Source organism: Lissotriton helveticus, chromosome 9 (genome assembly GCF_964261635.1).
Source record: "Lissotriton helveticus chromosome 9, aLisHel1.1, whole genome shotgun sequence".
In the NCBI taxonomy this organism is placed as follows: Eukaryota; Metazoa; Chordata; class Amphibia; order Caudata; family Salamandridae; genus Lissotriton; species Lissotriton helveticus.
This window is the reverse complement of record NC_136070.1, coordinates 954,874,312-954,893,304: the sequence shown is the minus strand read 5'-3', so window position 1 is coordinate 954,893,304 and position 18,993 is coordinate 954,874,312. Positions and strand designations below refer to the sequence as shown.

General features: G+C 48.2%; 1 protein-coding gene across 1 annotated transcript in view; it reads left to right on the top strand.

Moving 5' to 3' along the window:
* Positions 1-7,553: 7,553 nt before the first annotated feature.
* TCTA (T cell leukemia translocation altered) overlaps positions 7,554-18,993 on the top strand; it is a 36,655-nt gene continuing 25,215 nt past the window's right edge. The window contains exon 1 of the mRNA XM_078661219.1: positions 7,554-7,868. Coding sequence (XP_078517345.1) covers positions 7,658-7,868 — 211 coding nt within the window. The 5' untranslated portion in view covers positions 7,554-7,657. The remainder of the gene's footprint in view (positions 7,869-18,993) is intronic.

The window sequence follows — 18,993 nt, the reverse complement described above, 5'->3', positions numbered from 1 at the left end:
TCGATGACCTTTGCTGGGAACGGGAGCAGGGATATGGGCCGGAAAGTCTTGAGGTCTTTGGGGTCCGCCTTAAGCTTCTTGAGGAGGGCGTTGATTTCGGCCTGCTTCCAGCTTCCCGGGAATGTCGTTGTTTCGAAGGAGATGTTGATGATCTTTCGTAGTTGGGGTGCGATGGCTGCGTCGGCTTTGTTGAACACGTGATGCGGGCATGGGTCTGATGGTGATCCTGAGTGGATGGAGTTCATGATCTTACGTGTCTCATCGTTGTTGACGTTGGTCCAGTGGGTCAGGCGGTTGGTGCGGGAGGTGTTCGCAGGGGTGGAGTCTGGCGTGGTTGGGGTGGTCGTGGTGTCGAAGCCGTTGTGGATGTCAGCGATCTTCCGGTAGAAGAAAGTGGCCAGTGAGTCGCACAGTTCTTGGGAGGGTGGGATGTCGTTGACGTTGGTGCTGGGGTTGGAGAGTTCCTTCACGATGCTGAAGAGCTCTTTGCTGTCATGTGCGTTGTTGTCCAGACGGTCTTTGAAGGAGGATCTCTTGGCAAGTCTAATGAGTTATTGATGTCTGCGGGTGGCGTACTTGTGGGCTGCGTGGCTGTCTGGTGTGCGTTCGTGGAGCAATTTCTTCTTCAGTTTCCGGCAAGCATGCTTGGAGGTCTGGAGTTCGGCGGTGAACCAGGTGGCTTTGTGGCTGACTAGGCTGTTGGAGGGCTTCTTGAGCGGTGCGAGGGAGTTGGTGCAGTCGGTTATCCACTGTCTGAGGTTGTGGGCGGCGGTGTCTGGGTCTGTTGGGTCAGATGGCGGGTTCTGGGCGAGGGTGTTGGTCAGCTGCTGTTCGATGACTTTGCTCCAGCCGCGACGGGGCGGTTGTTGGGCGCGGTGGTGCGCGGTTGGTTTATTGAAGGTGAAGTGGATGCAGTGGTGGTCGGTCCAGTGGAGTTCGGTGGTGTGGTTGAAGGCGAGTGTTCCTCTGATGGTGGTGTTGGGATCGGTGTGGATTCGGAAGTGCAGGAGTTTGGCGGTTTTGATGGTGTCGACCGCGTGAGTGTATACCTTGAGGGTGGACTTGTGGACGATGGCCACTCCTCCTCCGATTCCGTTGGCGCGATCTCTGCGGGTGACCTTGTAGCCGTCAGGGATGGCTATGGCAATGTCGGGTGCCGGGGAGTCGTTCCACCAGGTCTCGGTCAGGAAGGCTACGTCTGGGGCGGCAGTGTAGAGCAGGTCCCATAGCTCTACGGCATGTTTGCGGGTGTTGAGGAGTATGCAGCGGAGGTGGTTGAGTCCCGTCCTAGGAGGTTTGTTGGCTCTGTTGCAGGTGAAGTTGCAGGTGCGACAGGAGAAGGGTCCGTGGGTGTGTTTCGGGGCAGCCTGGAAGCAGGTGATATCCCGACCGGCGTTGAGTGCGAGGAGAGTGCTGGCGTCGTAGCGGAGCCTGGCGACGTGGTGTTCTCGGGGTCCTGGCGCTGGGCGCGGTCCTGGCGCAGACGGGCTTGCCTCTGGCACACCTCCGGCGCGCCAGCGGCGCGGCCGCCATTTAAGGTGGGGAGGAAGGCGGGAGCAGGGTGGCGATTGGATGGATGGCGAGGGGGCAGGGCCGCAGGGGAGCAGCGGCGGGAGAGGGTACAGAAGAGAAAGGGGGTGGGGGGGCGTGCGGACGCAGGGGCGGTAAAGGAACAAAATGAAATAAACACAGTACAGTGTACAAGGCAAAAACAGTGGCAGAGGAGGCACAACAAGGCACAAATACTTATCACAATTGGCAAGGCTGCGGGGAACAGCTGACAAACGGCCTAATCAGGGGGTCACAGCAGGGTCGAACTCCTGATGCGAGCGGCAGCGAGGGGCAGGCAGAGTCTCCCAGGTGGTGGTGTGCAGCAGGAGTGGGGCGACCTGGCCTGCAGGGTAGATTCGGGATCTCTAGCCCACAAGGCATGGTATGCATGGACTGTGGACCTACAGTCTCCGTTGTCTGAAAAAACCTGGGCGAGAGCATGTGCACTAACATGCAAAGTATCCTGTAATGCACTTCTAAAATTGATACATTATAATTTTCTGCAATGGGTGTACATGACCCCTATGAGGCTACATGGTATAGGTCTGATGTGTCCCCAATAATGCCCTAGATGTGGCAGGACTCAGGCGGGGTTTTGACATTTAGCGTTGGAATGCCCACTGGCGCAGCAATATTGGGCTAGTGTGGTAGTGAAAGTTTGTGGGAGTGTGGGTATCCAGGTGGAGGACAGTCCCACTCACTGTCTCTTGGGGCGATTCCCGATGCCTAGGAAATGTAAAATGGCTTACAGATTGCTACAATTAGCCATGGCATGGGCCAAAAGGAGGGTGGCTATATGGTGGATGAGATGAATATGCACAGACATTGGAGAGCTGGATGAGGGATGTAAGTGAGTGGTCTCTTGCAGAGGAACTGCACATGAAAACCTGTAGAAAAGACGAAAAGCTATCTGAAGATCTTGCAACCTAGACAGAATTATGCAGGGAGCTTCTTAACCCAATGGGAAAATGGAAATATTCAAACCGATTCCTCTAATAGTGATAGTGAAACGTAAAATGAAGTTCTTATTATATGGCTGACATGTATGGTGTAGGGTACCCTCTGCTAGAATGGGGAGCCGTCGGAATGTATATCGGTGATGATCAGGTGTGTGGTTAGCTATGGTCCATTTTTAGTGTGCTGCTGTGTGTAGGGGGGGAGAGGGGTCGGGGAGACCATCTGCGTGAGATGGAGGAACCTGTCTGGTATTGCCCAGATATATCACTGGCTTTATGCGTCCTGATTCTGCCATGTATTGGCTACTGTCTGTCCGTAGGGGATAGGGGTGGAGTCTGGGATTGAGACTGTGAGGCCATTGGTGATACCGCTGGCGCCGCCTCCTGTGTGAACTGAAATAATAATTGCGCCAATTCCATAGATATGGGATGTTTACGTGTCCCTTTTACTTCCTAAAGCAATCCCTTATTCATTTTATGTTTTTTGTGTTTTTTACAACCAGCCCAGAGTTCAGTTTTTAAGGCCTATTCTGTGCTCGAATAACCAAAAAACTTGCAGGTTATCCTCTGTTTTTTACAGCAGCTAGATTCCATCTTTATATGTCATGCACTTCTTGGTTATATCTGGCATGCATCGAGAATTTGGAGAGAACGGAATGTTCCATAAAAATCCCTCATATACTATGTATTGTAAGATTAATTTGTCATCTTTCTTTACTTTTACGCGTTTTTAAGCTGAAATACTACCATTTTGGGGCCAAGGGAATGTCACATACAAAACGTTTTTATAATGTAATATTCATGGAAAATCAGTTTATGTTTGAATGTGTTAATCTCTTTCTGTGGAAACGATATAAGCACTTTAATGTTCCAATAACACTTTATGTTTTTTATGTTTTATGTTTTTAATATATCCTTTTAACAACTGTGAAATGTTTAATTTGTCTGTCTGTCTTTTATAGCTATAATAGCTGATTACAAATATGTGACTGACTGGCATAGAAATGTTACTGAAAGCACAGTAAAAAAAAAAAAACTGGAAATGTCACTCATAAGCAAACTGAAATCTTGACAGCTGTGCACGTGGATCTAAGAAACTGAATTTGTATTACTGATAGACAGAACGCTGTATTTTGCAGTATCTCTCCTTGCTGTTTAGTAATCACAGCACATTTAAAGTAAACTACATTTCTCATAATCCTCCCCTTTGCAGGAAGTAACAGCACAAAACAAGGGACAACATGTGGTATAAATAGGTTTAGTTATTAATTACTTCTTCTTTATTTGCTGCTACATATTGTGTTTTGCAAAGGAGCGTTTTTCATGTACTCCATTACATTGCATTCTGTGATATCTGCTATTGCATTGCGAGTGTTTGAAGTGACTTGCTACTTGTGTTTAATTTGTTGGTAAAATTGGTTACATTGCATCTGTCACTGCTTGAGTGATGGACTGTCTTGGTAGACTATCAGTTTTCTTTGAAAATATTGTGCCTGATTCGATCCCTTACTTGAACCTTAAGAACAATCACAGATTAATCATTGTCTATTGATCATTGCAGCACATATTTTATACAAGAATCATGTTGGTTCAATAAACATTGAAAGCATCCTACTGTGTACTCCTTGTATATTTCACTGAGAGGAGAGCACAAGTGACTGAGCAAAAGAGTTCTAGATCTGTTACCATGATTCCCGAGGGATCAGAGTTGTCATGTTCAATGGTTGCCAGTACCATTTGCTACCCACCTAGGAATAGGGGGGCTTATGGTGGCACTGTGAGCTAGGTGGCCCATAGAACAACATATCCTGAGGGTGTGCATGGCATCAGTCTGACACCATCCCAAAGGTTATGCTGTCCACAAATGTGCAATTCCTACTGTAGGGTGGAAAAGACACAGGGGCCAATTATTTTCAAAAAGCAGTAACCACATCCTTTAAATGTGTGGCCACTGATATTGGCAATTCAGTGGCAAATACTATATACAGTTCTCTGACTCAGCCTTTGGGGAGTCACAGCCCCACCTCCCCCCAGTAGACAGAGGGGGTGTACAGGCAAAGTAGTTTGAGAGTGACAAAAACAAGTATGTTGTACTCCCTGGAATTTCCATCCACAATGAGAATGATAATTTATGGGGGGGGTTTATATTCCACAGAAGGCGGATGACCTGTGGTCATTGTGGCAGGCCCCAGACTTGGGGCCAATAAGTGGTTAAAATAAGAGACCATTTCAGGAAAAGACTGTATTTTGGGGGATATCTATGATGATGATGCTTACTATAATGATAAGGCTGATTTGATTAATGTGCCTAGGAAATTGAAAATGTTGATAAACCACAAACTGTAATTTTGGATGCTGGAGGCACTCCTACGTTTCACCCAGGTTTACTACAACATCCTAACGCTTCTGAATGTTCCCTTTAGCATTTGTGGAAGAGTTTATTAAGTCGTGGGTTAAGAATTATATTGACAAGGCAACTAGATCCATGATGAGGGCTGAATGCTATAGGCCAATTACAGCAGACAAGGAGCTATACGCCCAATCTAGACCCAAAAATCATTACTTTTTAGGTTTCGCCTCGTCGAAAGCTGCGCCGCGAAATCTAATGTTTACAGTATGTGGCTTGGGAATCCGCCATCTGTTCCATTGGCTAGCTCCATAAATGGAGGCTAGCCATTGGAACAGAGATCTGTCCGTCAATTGCGGAGCAGATTCGGGAGCGTTCCGGCCATTTTTACTCATCCTGCCCCTTTTAGGACGTCAGTGCGGCGGTGGGCGGGGTTTGCGGGGTTTATTTTTTTGCTCGTCTTCTCTCTTTCTCCTTTGGTCGTTCGGGGTGGTGGACGTGTCCCTTACTGCTCAGGTGAGTCACCTTTCTGATCCTAACATTTTTGTCCGTGGGGTTGCAGCGTGTCCGAGGGGGTTTCTTGCGAGAGAGGCAACGGGTAACAATGGTAGACGAGGGTATGATATTTTGCTGTTTGATGTCGTTGGCAATAGTTTCCTCACATAGTCACTCGCGCCATTTTAAGTCTATGTGTAATTCTGGTTGTATGTTGGCTAAATATTTATTGAAAGGTTTTGTTTGAGTTTAGAATTCCTTCCCAAAAAACATGATCCTGCCCAACTTTCGGGATGGTTGCCATGGAGCACCTCCCGCGTGCCCTTTTGCAGTATACCGGAAGACCGCGTTTGTTACTTTGTGCTTCAGAGTAGGGGTTGGTATAGAGATCCGGTCACGTGTTCTAACCCATTTCTCGCAGTCTAAAATGGCGCACGCTGTTGCTTCACTTGAATTGCTCTGGGTTGGGGCGGCTCCTGATCAACCTCTATGGCGGGAAGTCATGTGAATGAGGGTTCCCGTTCCTGCCCCCTCCCGCTGTTCGTGTTCCCGCCCCCCCCTCTCGCTGTCCTTTCCCACCTCCCTCCCGTTGTCTGTGCCTTTCCTGCCCCCCCCCCTCCCGCTGTCCATGTGAGCCCGTTCCCGCCAGCTTAAATGAGAGCAGGCACAACAAATGTCAGGCTAAAATCCAATTCTGAAAGGACATTTTAATTTGATTGGCCGAGATGCTCTTCTGGGTCTTGCCTCCAGACAACTTTAGCTATCATTGCTATCTCATATGCTTAGAGCTGCTAAGTTTTTGGACTGCTTAGAAGCTGTTGGGGGTGCTGGGGCTCCTGCAGGGTGCGATGGCTGGTGCACTAGTGCACAGATGGGGTGTCGTGCAGTGGAAGAACACTGGTGCATAGCTGGGGCGTGCTGACTGGGGCTCCTTCAGGGTGCGATGGCTGGTGCAGTTGTCTATGGTGCTTTGTAACACTTTAATGGTGACACAGCTGCATGTGTGTTGTAGTGCTGGATAGATGTGTAGTGGGGTCTGATGCAGCTGCAATAGGTCTCGCATTTGTGAGATTAAGCTATTGGCATTGTAAATGACAATGCCATTTATTTATCTGCTTTCAAAACCAACACATAAATACAAAATTTGTCATTTACAATGCCAATAGCTCAAACGTTTACAAAGGCGAAACCGTTGCATTGTAAATGCTTGTTAAGCAGGGGAGGAAAGGATCCCAGTAGGGGAGTGGATAGAGCCTGGTCTTCATGTCAGGACAAGATGTTGGTGAACCTTTTCAACCGACAGAAAATGTCTAATTAGGCCCAATTGGCAGTGTGTTTTTTGGGAAACAGAGAATCCGGACTTTCTTATTTCTAACGATTTTTTAACTTTCCTTCATGAACTGGCTAGCAGAATCTGCAATATACTAATACAATACAAAAAAAATGCAGCGCATAATTATAATCTGGGATATTCACAGGGAGTACGACTCTCTCAGCATCTCCTCCCGGATTAAGTTTTATAATCCTTATCCGACATGGAGATGTATGTGGCGTAACGGTCAGCTAGAGCCTCAGCTCAACATCCTGTAATTCGCCCACCCACCTAGAAAGGGGTTTCCCCACAAATGGCCTATTGTGGTCGATTACAGGAGCAGGATGGTGAGACCTTTTCGCGAAACAAAAAAAGGACTAAACCAAACAAAGCCTCCTGAAAATAAGGAAATCTGTCGGGTGTTTTCAAATGTTTTGAGTTTAAGGGAAGGTGGAATTACCTTCCCGGACAAAGCAACAAAAATGCAATTTTCCAATGTCTAAATAGAAGGAGAAGTAGTTACATTCATATTTTTCAGTCCGTTCTGAAATGATGCAAGCAAGGCAGACATCTTGGAATGGGACATTCAACGGGAAATGTATAAGTAGCTCGATCAGAACGCCTTATTCATCATTACCTCTTTTTGACAGTTATATTTTCAACAATGTTTACCAAGTGTTTATAGTACCTTTACATTTGTACAAACAAAAACTAAAATCAGCAAATTATTGTAATTATCCGCAGACACTTAGAAACAACCCTGCTGTTTGCGTAGGTGCCTAGATAATTACTGTGGTTGGGTCGGCGCTCCTCTTTCTCTTTGTGGTAGTAATTCCACAGCTGAATTAGCAGTTTCTTTCACTCCTCTCTCTATGTTTACCATTGTCACGCTAGTCCTCTCTTTGTGTCTATTACAAGGTATGGTTGCACAGATGGGTGTTCCACCGTAGCAGCTGGTGGATGGGAGTACTGGCCTGACAGCCGGTGCTGCTGGCAATGGAGGAACCTTGGGATTTTGAGCTAGGATCAAGGATGCTGGAGTACCTGTCCTCACTGGGCACGGAGTTCTTGCAAGACTGGGACCAGAATGATATGAGGGTTGCCATCTTCAAGTTGTTGCTGGGCTGGCTACTGCTCAGCCTGCTGGCCATTCACTTAGCTTGGAGGGTGTACGGCTCCACCGTCAACAACATGTACTACCGTCAAGGTAAGCAGGAGCAGCACCCAGGTCTGGGAAACTACAACTTTCCACAGCAACACTCCTCTGGGGCATGTGTTCTGCAGAATATCCTTCTTCAGACGAGAGCTGTTTAAAATACTGTCTGGATGTCTCCAAGTATTAGTTTAAAGTTTTAGGTTGTCGGAAAGGGTTCCAGCTCCAAGTCGGATAAGAGGCATGCTTCAGATGTAAAAAGGACACACCGTGAAGGCAGAAGCTATTTTACAGGACTACTTTATGAATGTTCTGTACTCTGGGGTTCCGCCCATGGAAACCAAAGTCTAGAACTGTAGCTGGTGAGCCCCAAGGAAGAGCTCTTCTATCTGTGGCCCCATGGGTCTGAGAGATTTGAGGCTACATGTTACAAAAAAGTTGGTAGAACGACGAGAAAAATAGACAAATGACAGAAGAGTAGAGCTGGTGGGGCTTTTCTTGCAGTTGCAAAATAATGTCTTTTGTCTCCAGAGCGCTTTAAGCTACTTTAAACATACATAAATGCAAACAAATAGCGGTATTTAGCAAGGGCAGACTGTCTCGTTAATCAAAGTGAGCAAAGTATGATAGGGCATTGAGCCGAGGCCATGCATCAGCTTCCTTTATTCTTTACCAAGACAAATGGAAATTTATGTAGCAAACAACAAAATATAATATTGTGTTGTTTTCTACAGTATATTTGGGTAATATATCCATGCTTTGGTCTTAAAACGTTCCCTTAGACCCTCAATCCACTGGTTTGTTGTATAAATGGAAATTTATGTCAGAAAAACCCGCCAGACCCATCTTATCTTCTCCTTTCCTGGCCGAATTCAGAACCTGAGTGAAGACGATACTTGTAATGCAGTTTTATTCTAGCGGTCCAGGAAGTTCAATTTTGTTAACTTATTTTTTTTAAAGATTTGTCGTAAATATATCTGTAGCTTTTCACCTGACTCCTGTATGTCTCAAAAATACATTCATTGAGGAGCACTGAGCCAGCCCTCTTTATCCATTAGTCACATCAATTATCATTGGTATTACTGAATACAGCACGAGGTGTGGGGGGGAGGGGGACTGCTTGGCAATCCACCTCCGCCATTGGCTCTCTTGCACTGTCAGTGATGGAATTGTGTGGGATTAAATGTGTACCTCCACCTTAAAAGTAGGGCATTACACAGTGGCCGAGCTTTTTTGGCCAGTCTCTCTGCTATGTTTTTTTTTTTTTTTACTGCAAAATTTTAATTTCTATTGTGAATACCTGCAAACTAAGTAAACATAATTTACCACTTTCCTAAGACAGACCTGTTTGCTTTGGTAGTGCTGGTTTTAATTTTGTTTATTTGCCAGTTTTACGTATACTGCTTTCATATACTTGATGTTCAGATTCTGTCTCTGCCAGAGGAAGACAAACTCCGAGTATGTTTTTGAAGCAATGATATTTATTTATGCCTCTAAAATATCCACCAACAGGAGTCACATTGCAGATTGAAAGGCCACATGCTCTTTCAAAGAGAAAATGTAATGACAACATTGTTAGCACATTCTCCATTCTCTCTCTGCCTCACTCTTTCACATGTGACAGGCCATTTTATTCACAGTAGAGAGAAAATGGCAAGTTTGGTTTTGGCAGACACACTTCCTTCAGTTTCATGATCACTTGGCTTGGCTATAAAATCGGACTGGGTAATCAGAGCCTGCCAAAGAGTTTTTTCTGCCTTTTTCCGAAAATGCCCAGATAGGCTCGCCACATATCCTTCTTACCACTTACCAGTGTGCCGGTATATAAACACACTTGGCTCTCTCTCTCTCTCTCTCAACAATTTACTCAACATTTATATTACATCATAGGGTAAATAGTAACAATGTATTTGACAAGGTAACTGCAGATTTAATAGCACTGGCCTTGTTGGTAGATCTTTGGACTTGTGTACCGCAAAAGAAAAACATATTCTTATTTATGTAAGTCACACTTTCAAGTCTACGTACTTGTGACTGCAAATCAGTGAACATTTTGAGGCAACAGGTGGGCCCATATTTAGAGAATGGAGTAAACATTTATAATTAATTATAAAGCATAAAAGAATAATTCCGATGTAGAGGAATGCAAAGTATGCTTTAAGAAGCTACGTGCTCTCGTATGGTCCTCTCATGGCTGCTTTTAAAAAACAAGATTTGTGCTCATGTTTTGTTTTTATTAGCACTGTAAAGAATCCTGCTCCACATAAAATCAACAAATACAATTGATATTATCACACACAGAAATGTGAAGATAACGTTTGTGTCACTTTCGCCGGTTGTAAATCACATCTATCTCCTTTACCTGTAAAGGGATAACTGAGCTTAAAAGTGATCCAGAGTGAAAACATTGTGAAACAAGCAGGCAGTTAATCGAGTAGTCATTTAAAACATGCACTTTTCACTGATCTGAGCGAATTAAACTTGCTGCTAGTATTCTTCTCCCAAGGGGAAATGTTTTAGTATTTATCCTCAAGTAGAAGTGTAGGATGGCTACGGACCACTATCTGTCTCAATGGCAGCATTTTGTGTCCCGATTTTCATTTTCTTTCAGAAATAGAAACCCTGGTAATGTTGTGATGAAACATTTTTTCCATCCCTAAGTTTCTGTCAAACCATTCACTTTTTTGGTCAAGCCTGGGCAGCGTATGCGCTGGTCTGCGAGGCATGCTTTATTCAGGTAGGGACTTGAAGCTCCGCCCATATTTTTCATTGACTTGTCATTGTCCACTGTAAATTGTAGCTGTTCATTGGTTAATAGGCTTAATAGTCCCGCCATGTCTCATTTTGTAATCTCCCATGGCGACACCCCTGTTATGAGTGTTGTTAATTGGTAGGCTTTAATTACAGCCTCTGAGCACTATTTTCTCAAATAGGTTTGCCTGCCTGATGTTGCAGGCAGGACATGTTCTCTCTTAGCGACCCTTGACCCTGCTTGCAGGCCAGGTTGCTCCCATGTCACACAGCACCACCAGTGTGTCTGTGCCCTCCCCCGGGCTGCCGATTCTGCCGCGAGTTCGCAGCTGCTGTCCCCTGTGCCCCTGCAGCCTGGTTTGTGCTATAACTGTATTTTGTTGCCATAAGTGTACTTCACTGCTGTAAGTGTACTGTGCTTCTGTACAGCTTTGCCCCTTCGTGTTTTGTTTAATTGTCCTGCCCTCATCGTCGTTCTGCTCTCTCCCCCTCCCCCCTTTTCTCTTCTGTATCCCAGCCGTCCCATTCCTGCCGCTGTTCCCCTGCTGCCCCGCCCCCTCGCTCTCCCATTCGCCACCCCGCCTCCCAGCTGCTCCTCCCTCCCTCCTCGACCTAAATGGCAGCCGCTGCATGGCAGTGAGAGCGACCCTTGACCCTGCTTGCAGGCCAGGTCGCTCCCACGCCACACAGCACCACCAGTGTGTCTGTGCCATCCCCCCCCGGGCTGCTGATTCTGCCGCGAGTTAGCAGCTGCTGTCCCCTGTGCCTCTGCCGCCTGGTTTGTGCTATAACTGTATTTTGTTGCCATAACTGTACTTCACTGCTGTAAGTGTACTGTGCTTCTGTAACGCTTTGCCCCTTTGTGTTTTGTTTAATTGTCGTGCCCTCATCGCCGTTCTGCTCTCTCCCCCTCCCCCTTTTCTCTTCTGTATCTCAGCCGTCCTGTTCCCGCTGCTGCTCCCCTGCGGCCCCGCCCCCTTGCTCTCCCATTCGCCGCCCTGCTCCCATCTCCCAGATGCTCATCCCTCCCTCCTCGACCTAAATGGCGGCCCCTGCACCGCAGTGAGAGCGACCCTTGACCCTGCTTGCAGGCCAGGTCGCTCCCACGCCACACCGCACCACCAGTGTGTCTGTGCCCTCCCCCGGGCTGCCGATTCTGCTGCGAGTTCACAGCTGCTGTCCCCTGTGCCCCTGACGCCTGGTTTGTGCTATAACTGTATTTTGTTGCCCTAACTGTACTTCACTGCTGTAAGTGTACTGTGCTTCTGTACCGCTTTGCCCCTTCGTGTTTTGTTTAATTGTTGTGCCCTCATCGCCTTTCTGCTCTCTGCCCCCCTCCCCCCCTTTTCTCTTCTGTATCCCAGCCGTCCCGTTCCCGCCGCTGTTCCTCTGCGACCCTGCCCCCTCGCTCTCCCATTCGCCGACCCGCTCCCAGCTGCTCCTCCCTCCCTCCTCGACCTAAATGGCGGCAGCGGCGCGCCAGAGGCAAGCCCGTCTGCGCCCCTCTGTGCCTGGACCGCGCCCAGCGCCAGAACCCCTGGACCCTGTGAACGCCACGCCACCAGACTCCGATACGACGCCACCACCCTCCTCGCACTCCACACCGGCCAAAACCACACCTGCTTCCAGGCCACCCCGAAACTGACCCACGGACCCTTCTCCTGCCGCACCTACACCTGCGACAGAACCACCAAACCTCCAAGGACTGGACCCAACCACCTCCGCTGCATACTCCTCAACACCCGCTCTGCACGCAAACATGCCGTCGAGCTCTGGGATCTGATCGACACCTCCGCCCCAGACGTGGCCTTCCTGACCGAGACCTGGTGGAACGACTCCTCGGCACCCGACATCGCCATAGCCATCCCGGACGGCTACAAGATCACCCGCAGTCGGAGGAGGAATAGCCATCGTCCACAAGTCCACCCTCAAGGTCGCCACCCACGCAGACGACACCCTCAACACCGCCGAACACCTGCACTCCCGGATCCACACCGACCCCAACACCACCCTCAGAGGAACACTCATCTACAGACCCCCCCGGACCCTGGGCTCAGTTCTGCGACTCCATCTCCGACCTCGCCAGCACCCACGCACTCGCCTCCACAGACTACATCCTCATCGGGGACCTGAACTTCCACCTCGAGAACAACAACGACGCCAACTCCGCCACCCTGATCGACAACCTCGGCCTCAGACAACTCGTCACCGCACTCACCCAAACCGCCGGCCACACGCTGGACCCCGTCTTCTCCACAGGCTCCCAAGTCACCTTCGACTACACCACCGAACTCTACTGGACCGACCACTGCTGCATCCATTTCACCTTCAAGAAGCCAACCACGCACCACTGCACCCAACAGCTGCCTCGCCGCTGCTGGAGCAAAGTCACCGAAGACCAGCTGATCACCGTCCTCGCCCAGAACCCACCCACCGACCCCACCAACCCAGACGCCGCAGCCCGCAATCTCACAGTGGATCGATGACTGCGCCAACACCCTCGCCCCGCTCAAGAAACCCTCCAACAGCCACACCAGCAAGAGAGACACATGGTTCACCGACTAGCTCCAGACCTCCAAACGCGCATGCCGGAAACTGGAGAAGATATGGCTCCATGAACGCACACCGGACAGCCACGCAGCCCACAAGGACGCCACCCGCAGACATCACCACCTCATCAGATAAGCCAAGAGATCCTCCTTCAAAGACCGCTTGGACAACAACGCACACAACAGCAAAGAGCTCTTCAGTAACGTAATGGAACTCTCCAACACCAGTGCCAACGACATCCCGCCCTCACAAGAACTGTGCGACTCACTAGCCACCTTCTTCCACCGCAAGATCGCTGACATCCAAGACAGCTTCAACACCACGACCGCCCGACTATGCCAGACTCCACCTCCCCTGTGAACAGCGCCAACGGCCTGACCTCCTGGTCCAAGACACGCAAGGCCATGAACTCCATCCTTTCAGGATCTCCGTCAGACCCGTGCCCACACCACATGTTCAACAAAGCAGACGCAGCCATCGCACCCCAACAACGGAAGGTCACCAACATCTCCTTCGAAACAGCGACATTTCCGAAAAGCTGGAAGCACGCCGAAGTCAACACCCTCCTCAAGAAGCCCAAAGCGGACCTCAAGAACGTCCGGCCCATCTCCCTGCTTCCGTTCCCGGTCAAGGTCATCGAGAAAATCATCAACATGCAATTGGCCCGCCACCTGGAAGACAACAACATCTTGGACCCGTCCCAGTCTGGATTCAGACGCAACCACAGCACCGAGACAGCCCTCATCTCCGCCACAGACGACATCAGGCGCCAACTAGACAACGGCGAAACATCAGCCCTCATCCTCCTGGACCTGTCAGCTGCCTTCGACACGGTCTGCCATCGCACTCTAAAGACACGCCTCCTAGAAGCCGGAATCCAAGAAAAGGCCCTTGACTGGACCACGTGCTTCGCCTCAGGCAGAACCCAGAGAGTCCGCCTTCCGATCCGAAGCCACCGACATCATATGCGGCGTCCCCCAGGGCTTATCCCTCAGCCCGACGCTGTTCAATGTCTACATGGCCCCCCTCACACAAGTGGCCCGCCACCACAACATCATCGACACCCAGCTCATCCTCTGCCACACCAAGGACCCACACACGGCCAAAACCAACCTCCACGAGGGAATGAAGGCCGTCGCCGACTGGTTGAGGAGCAGCCGTCTGAAGCTGAACTCGGACATGTTGGAGGTCCTCATCCTCGGACCCACCACCTCAGCCTGGGACGACTCCTGGTGGCCGACCACACTGGGAACAGCACCAACACCCATCGACCATCCACGCAACCTAGGATTCATCCTCGACTCCTCCCTCTCCCTGTCGAAGCAGGTCAACGTCGTCTCCTCCTCCTGCTACAACACCCTCCGCATGTTTCGCAGGATCTACAAGTGGATCCCGACGAAACAAGAACGGTGACACAGGCCCTCGTCAGCAACAGACTGGACTACGGCAACACACTATTCAGGAATCCCAGCCAAACACCTACGACGACTACAACGCATCCAAAACGTCTCCGCCCGACTGATCGTCAACGTCCCTCGCCGCAGCCACATCAACCCCCTCCTGAGAGACCTACACTGGCTCCCCGTCGACAAAAGGATCACCTTCAAGCTCCTCACCCACGCACACAAAGCACTCCACAACGCCGGAGCAGCCTACCTGAACAGCATACTCCGCTTCCGCTTCCGCTTCCACACCCCCACCCGCCAGCTCGGCTCCGCCAGCCTCGCACTCGCCGCTGTCCCCCGCATCCAACATATGACCTATGGCGGCAGATCCTTCTCCTACCTCGCCGCCAAGACCTGGAATACCCTCCCTACCCACATAAAGCAGACCCAAGACCTACTCGCCTTCAGAAGACTCCTCAAGACCTGGCTCTTCGAACAGTAGCAGACACCCCCCCCCCCCCCCCCCCCCCCCTCTTCCCCTCAGCGCCTTAAGATCCTCACGGGTAAGTAGCGCGCTTTACAAGTACTCTGATTGATTGATTGATTAACGCCTTTTAAAAATGTATATTGCACAAACGTATTTGCAATGCAATAGGTCTTGCATTTGCGAGTGTTTAAGCTATTTTCATTGTAAATGACAATTCCTTTTATTTATCTGTTTTAAAAACAACACCTAAATAAAAGGCATTGTCATTTATATAGCTCAAACTCTCACAAATGTGAGACCTATTGCTTTGCAAATGCTTGTTGTTTTTCTCACTTAGAGGCAGCAAATTAAATTGATATGCCTAACGTGGGTTCTGTGCTCCATGTACCCTAGGACTTGCCCTGCACGTTACCCATGAAGCCCAACAGCCATAAACTGCTCTGGGATTGTTTTGGTCCTGGTCAGGGGGAAGGTGAGCTGGTAGTTCGGGTTGAACTGTCCCTATTGGAGCAAGAGCAAGGCTGATTTACACAAGCTTGGTTTCCTTCGGAAGTGGAGCAGTGAGCAGAAAACAACGGGCTAGTATGTGTCCCAGAGGAATTATAGAGCCTAAGAGTAATTCAATCCATTACTCTTTCCCCCCCCCCCCCCTCCCGGAATATTGGGGTGTGCCAGGTTGAATCGTTTCAGCTCTGCTTGTAGTACCTTCTTTTATCCCCATGGGCTAAAATCTTAAGTGTCTAGTTTATCAAAACATGGCGTTGTTTGTGTGCATTGCTCTGTATTCCCTAATAGAATAGATTATGGGGTGCACAGTAAACTGAGATGCAGGTAATGCGGGATTCAGTTCACTCTTGCCACATGAAAATCTTAATGATGCTGATGTGCTGGGCAGCTTCTACATGAGAGAATCGAGATTTGCCTAATGCAAAATCATATGGTTGTAGCACAGACACACAGCTTCAGCTCATGGGGGAGAAGGTGATGCTAATTTAAGAGTACTGTTGGTGCTGCTAGCAGCTGCCTCTGTATTCTTTTGCATTGTAGAAAGTATTTTAAGCTTCATACCTCACACACAGCACTCACATTTGCATCTGGTTAATGTTCACCCTTTCATGTAGTTTGCTTTACATGGGTAATGTTGAGTGAGGCTCAAAGACATGCTGTGGCATATCTCTCGCAGAATAAGCAGACAGTGTTAGAGAGGGTACAATTAGTTACATTCATACATACCTCCTTCCTAAGTAATTACCACTCTTCTTGTTCTTATGAGAGTGAAGTTGCAGAACGTGGTCTTTTGAAATAGGAACGCATTTCTGCCAGTTGGCAAACTTTTGAAGGTTGGGATGCTCAAGAGGGGCCATCTTGGATCACATTGGACTGTTTTGGCAATAGATGCAGAGTTTGTGTTAACACCTTAGGAGCTTCGTAAATAAACCTCCCCAGTGCTGCGCTGTCCATTATCCAGTGCTGAACTGGACGTCCAGCGGTCGCACGCAGCACTGGGGAGGTAGTGCCCGTGACGACCGTTGGCCGACGGCAGCACTTAAGGAGTTAAAGGATGAGTGGCAGAACTCTTTGGATCCATTGATATGTGACGCACCTTGCTTTGAAGGGGAAGCCAGAGTCAGTCTGATGTGCTTTGAGGTGAGCTGTTTATATTGAGGGACTGTCCTGGCAGCTGATTTCCAAATTCTCTGTAATTCTGTTGTATTAAGAAAGGTGTTTGTGGCACTCCTCTGTGCCACACTTAAAGTGAAGTCCTGCTTGTAAGGAGTGCTCTTCTCCGTAACACTTAATCTAAACAAGCATCTGCAATGCAATAGGTCTCGCATTTACGCAAGTTTCAACTATTGGCATTGTAAATGACAATCCCTTTTATTTATGTTTTGGTTTTTCAAACATAAATAAAAGGTATGTTCATTTACAATGCCAATAGCTTTAACTATCGCAAATGCAAGACCTATTGCATTGCAGATTCTTGTAAGCATCACTGAGTTGCCCCTTTCAGTGTCCCATGGCCAGTGAAGTGCTCCCCGTTTGCTACGAGTTAAATAAACTAGTCAGTGGTCACAAGTGCGCACGAGAGACCTTCCTGCAGTAACAGAAGCTCATTAAAGAAAATAGTGCTTACAGACTAAAGAAGACGTACCGTGTAACAACCGAAGTAAAAGGGCCAGTCCTCATGGGAGGTAACAAATGAAGACAAGGCGGTACTAACAGGCCTAAAAATGAATCAGAAGCCAGCATTTACGAAGGACAACGACACAAGCCAGTGACAAATATGGGCGGAGAGTGGGCAGGGCTTCAAGTACATACTCCAATACAGCATGGCTCGCAGAGCAGCGCATGCGCTGCCCAGGCTTGACCTAAAAAATACCCATATCAGGCTTTCAAGCAACCAAATAGATTTGCATCTCTTTTCAGTTGTGACATGTAACATGGAATGCTCAATTCTAAAATCCATTACAAACCATGACCGGTGGAGTGTAAACAAGCAGGTTTTGTTGATACGGGTTTGACTTTTCTAATAACGGTCTGTTTTCATAACAGAAGGACTATCCTATGTCTTTTGTAAAGAAACGTGTGGGAGTGAAACCGTTAACATGACTACAAGTTTTTTTTTTTTATCATAAAGCAATACATAGTCACGTCATGTATGTGCATATGCAAGAAACCGAATCATTGCCATTGTTCTCTTAGAGATCTGAAACATTGCATGGTGACAATTATCGTACAAACATGCTCCGACATAGTTAGGAGAAGGCAGGTTAACCTACTGTCTGCACAGATGCTGAGTTTAAATGTGGCTGCCAGGGGAAGCGCTTTAAAACATTCCCTTTATAATAGCTGTCACAATCTTAATTTGTGGATTTTACTGATAAGAATCACCTCTTTCTTAGCTATTACAATGTAGGACAGACTAGAAGATCTGCTTATATTGTATTTGTATTGTAATTGCATTTTTATATAGCGCTTACTATCCCTGACGAGGCGTCAAAGTGATTTTTCGGCGAGTAGCACGCTACTCCGGGACCCATAGAGGATTAGTGTTGAAATAGTATAGTTAAACATGCAAGTACATTTTAAGTGGTGGATAGCTTAGTCAGTTATTTGGAATGATAGCAGAAGGATAGAGGAGAAAACACGCCAAATTAAAACATTCTTCAGAACAATTGAACATGTAACGTCTAATCAGATTGAATGTATTTGAATTTGAATTTAAAAAGACTTATAAAGCGCACATACACTGAATCAGTTTCATGGCGCTGACGAGATCACTGAGTGAGTACAAGGAGAGAGCTAGGAGCCGAAAGCCTGCTGGAATAGGAACGTTTTTAGTGACCTCCGGAACTCCATATAGGAAGAGGAGAGTCTTAAAGATAGAGGGAGGTCATTCCAGTGGGTGGGTGCAAGGACAGCAAACTTCTGCCCTCCTGACTGTTTCTTTTTAAAGCGAGGCGTAGTTAACAAGGCCAGGCTAGAGGAGCGAAGGTCCCTGGGGGGAACATAGGAAGAGATTGCCGAGTTGATAAAAGCAGGGGCCGTGCCCGCTCTTGCTTGAAAAGTCAAACACCCCAACTTAAACCTGGCCCGTTGTTTTATAGGCAGCCAGTGTAGGCTTCTGAGCAAAGGGGTCGAATGGTGGGACCTGGATAAACCAAAAACCAGGCGGGCCGCCTGATTCTGTACCAACTGCAGACGTTGCAGGGCATAGGCAGGAGCTCCATTATATATGATATTGCCATAGTCGATCTTTGACAAGACCATGGCCATTAGGATCAGCTTTAATGCAGAGGTGGTAAAGAACCTGGCAACTTTCCGAATGACTCGTAGTGTAAAAAAACAGGAGGACACCACCGAGTTGATATGTGAATGAAGAGTTAGTTGATTGAGCGTGATCCCAAGTGTTTTAACTGAAAAAGAAGGGAGAGGAGGGGACCCAAGTGAGAGGGGCCAAAAAGAGGGGGACCAGGGGTTGGCAGCACCGCCCGTCAACACTAGT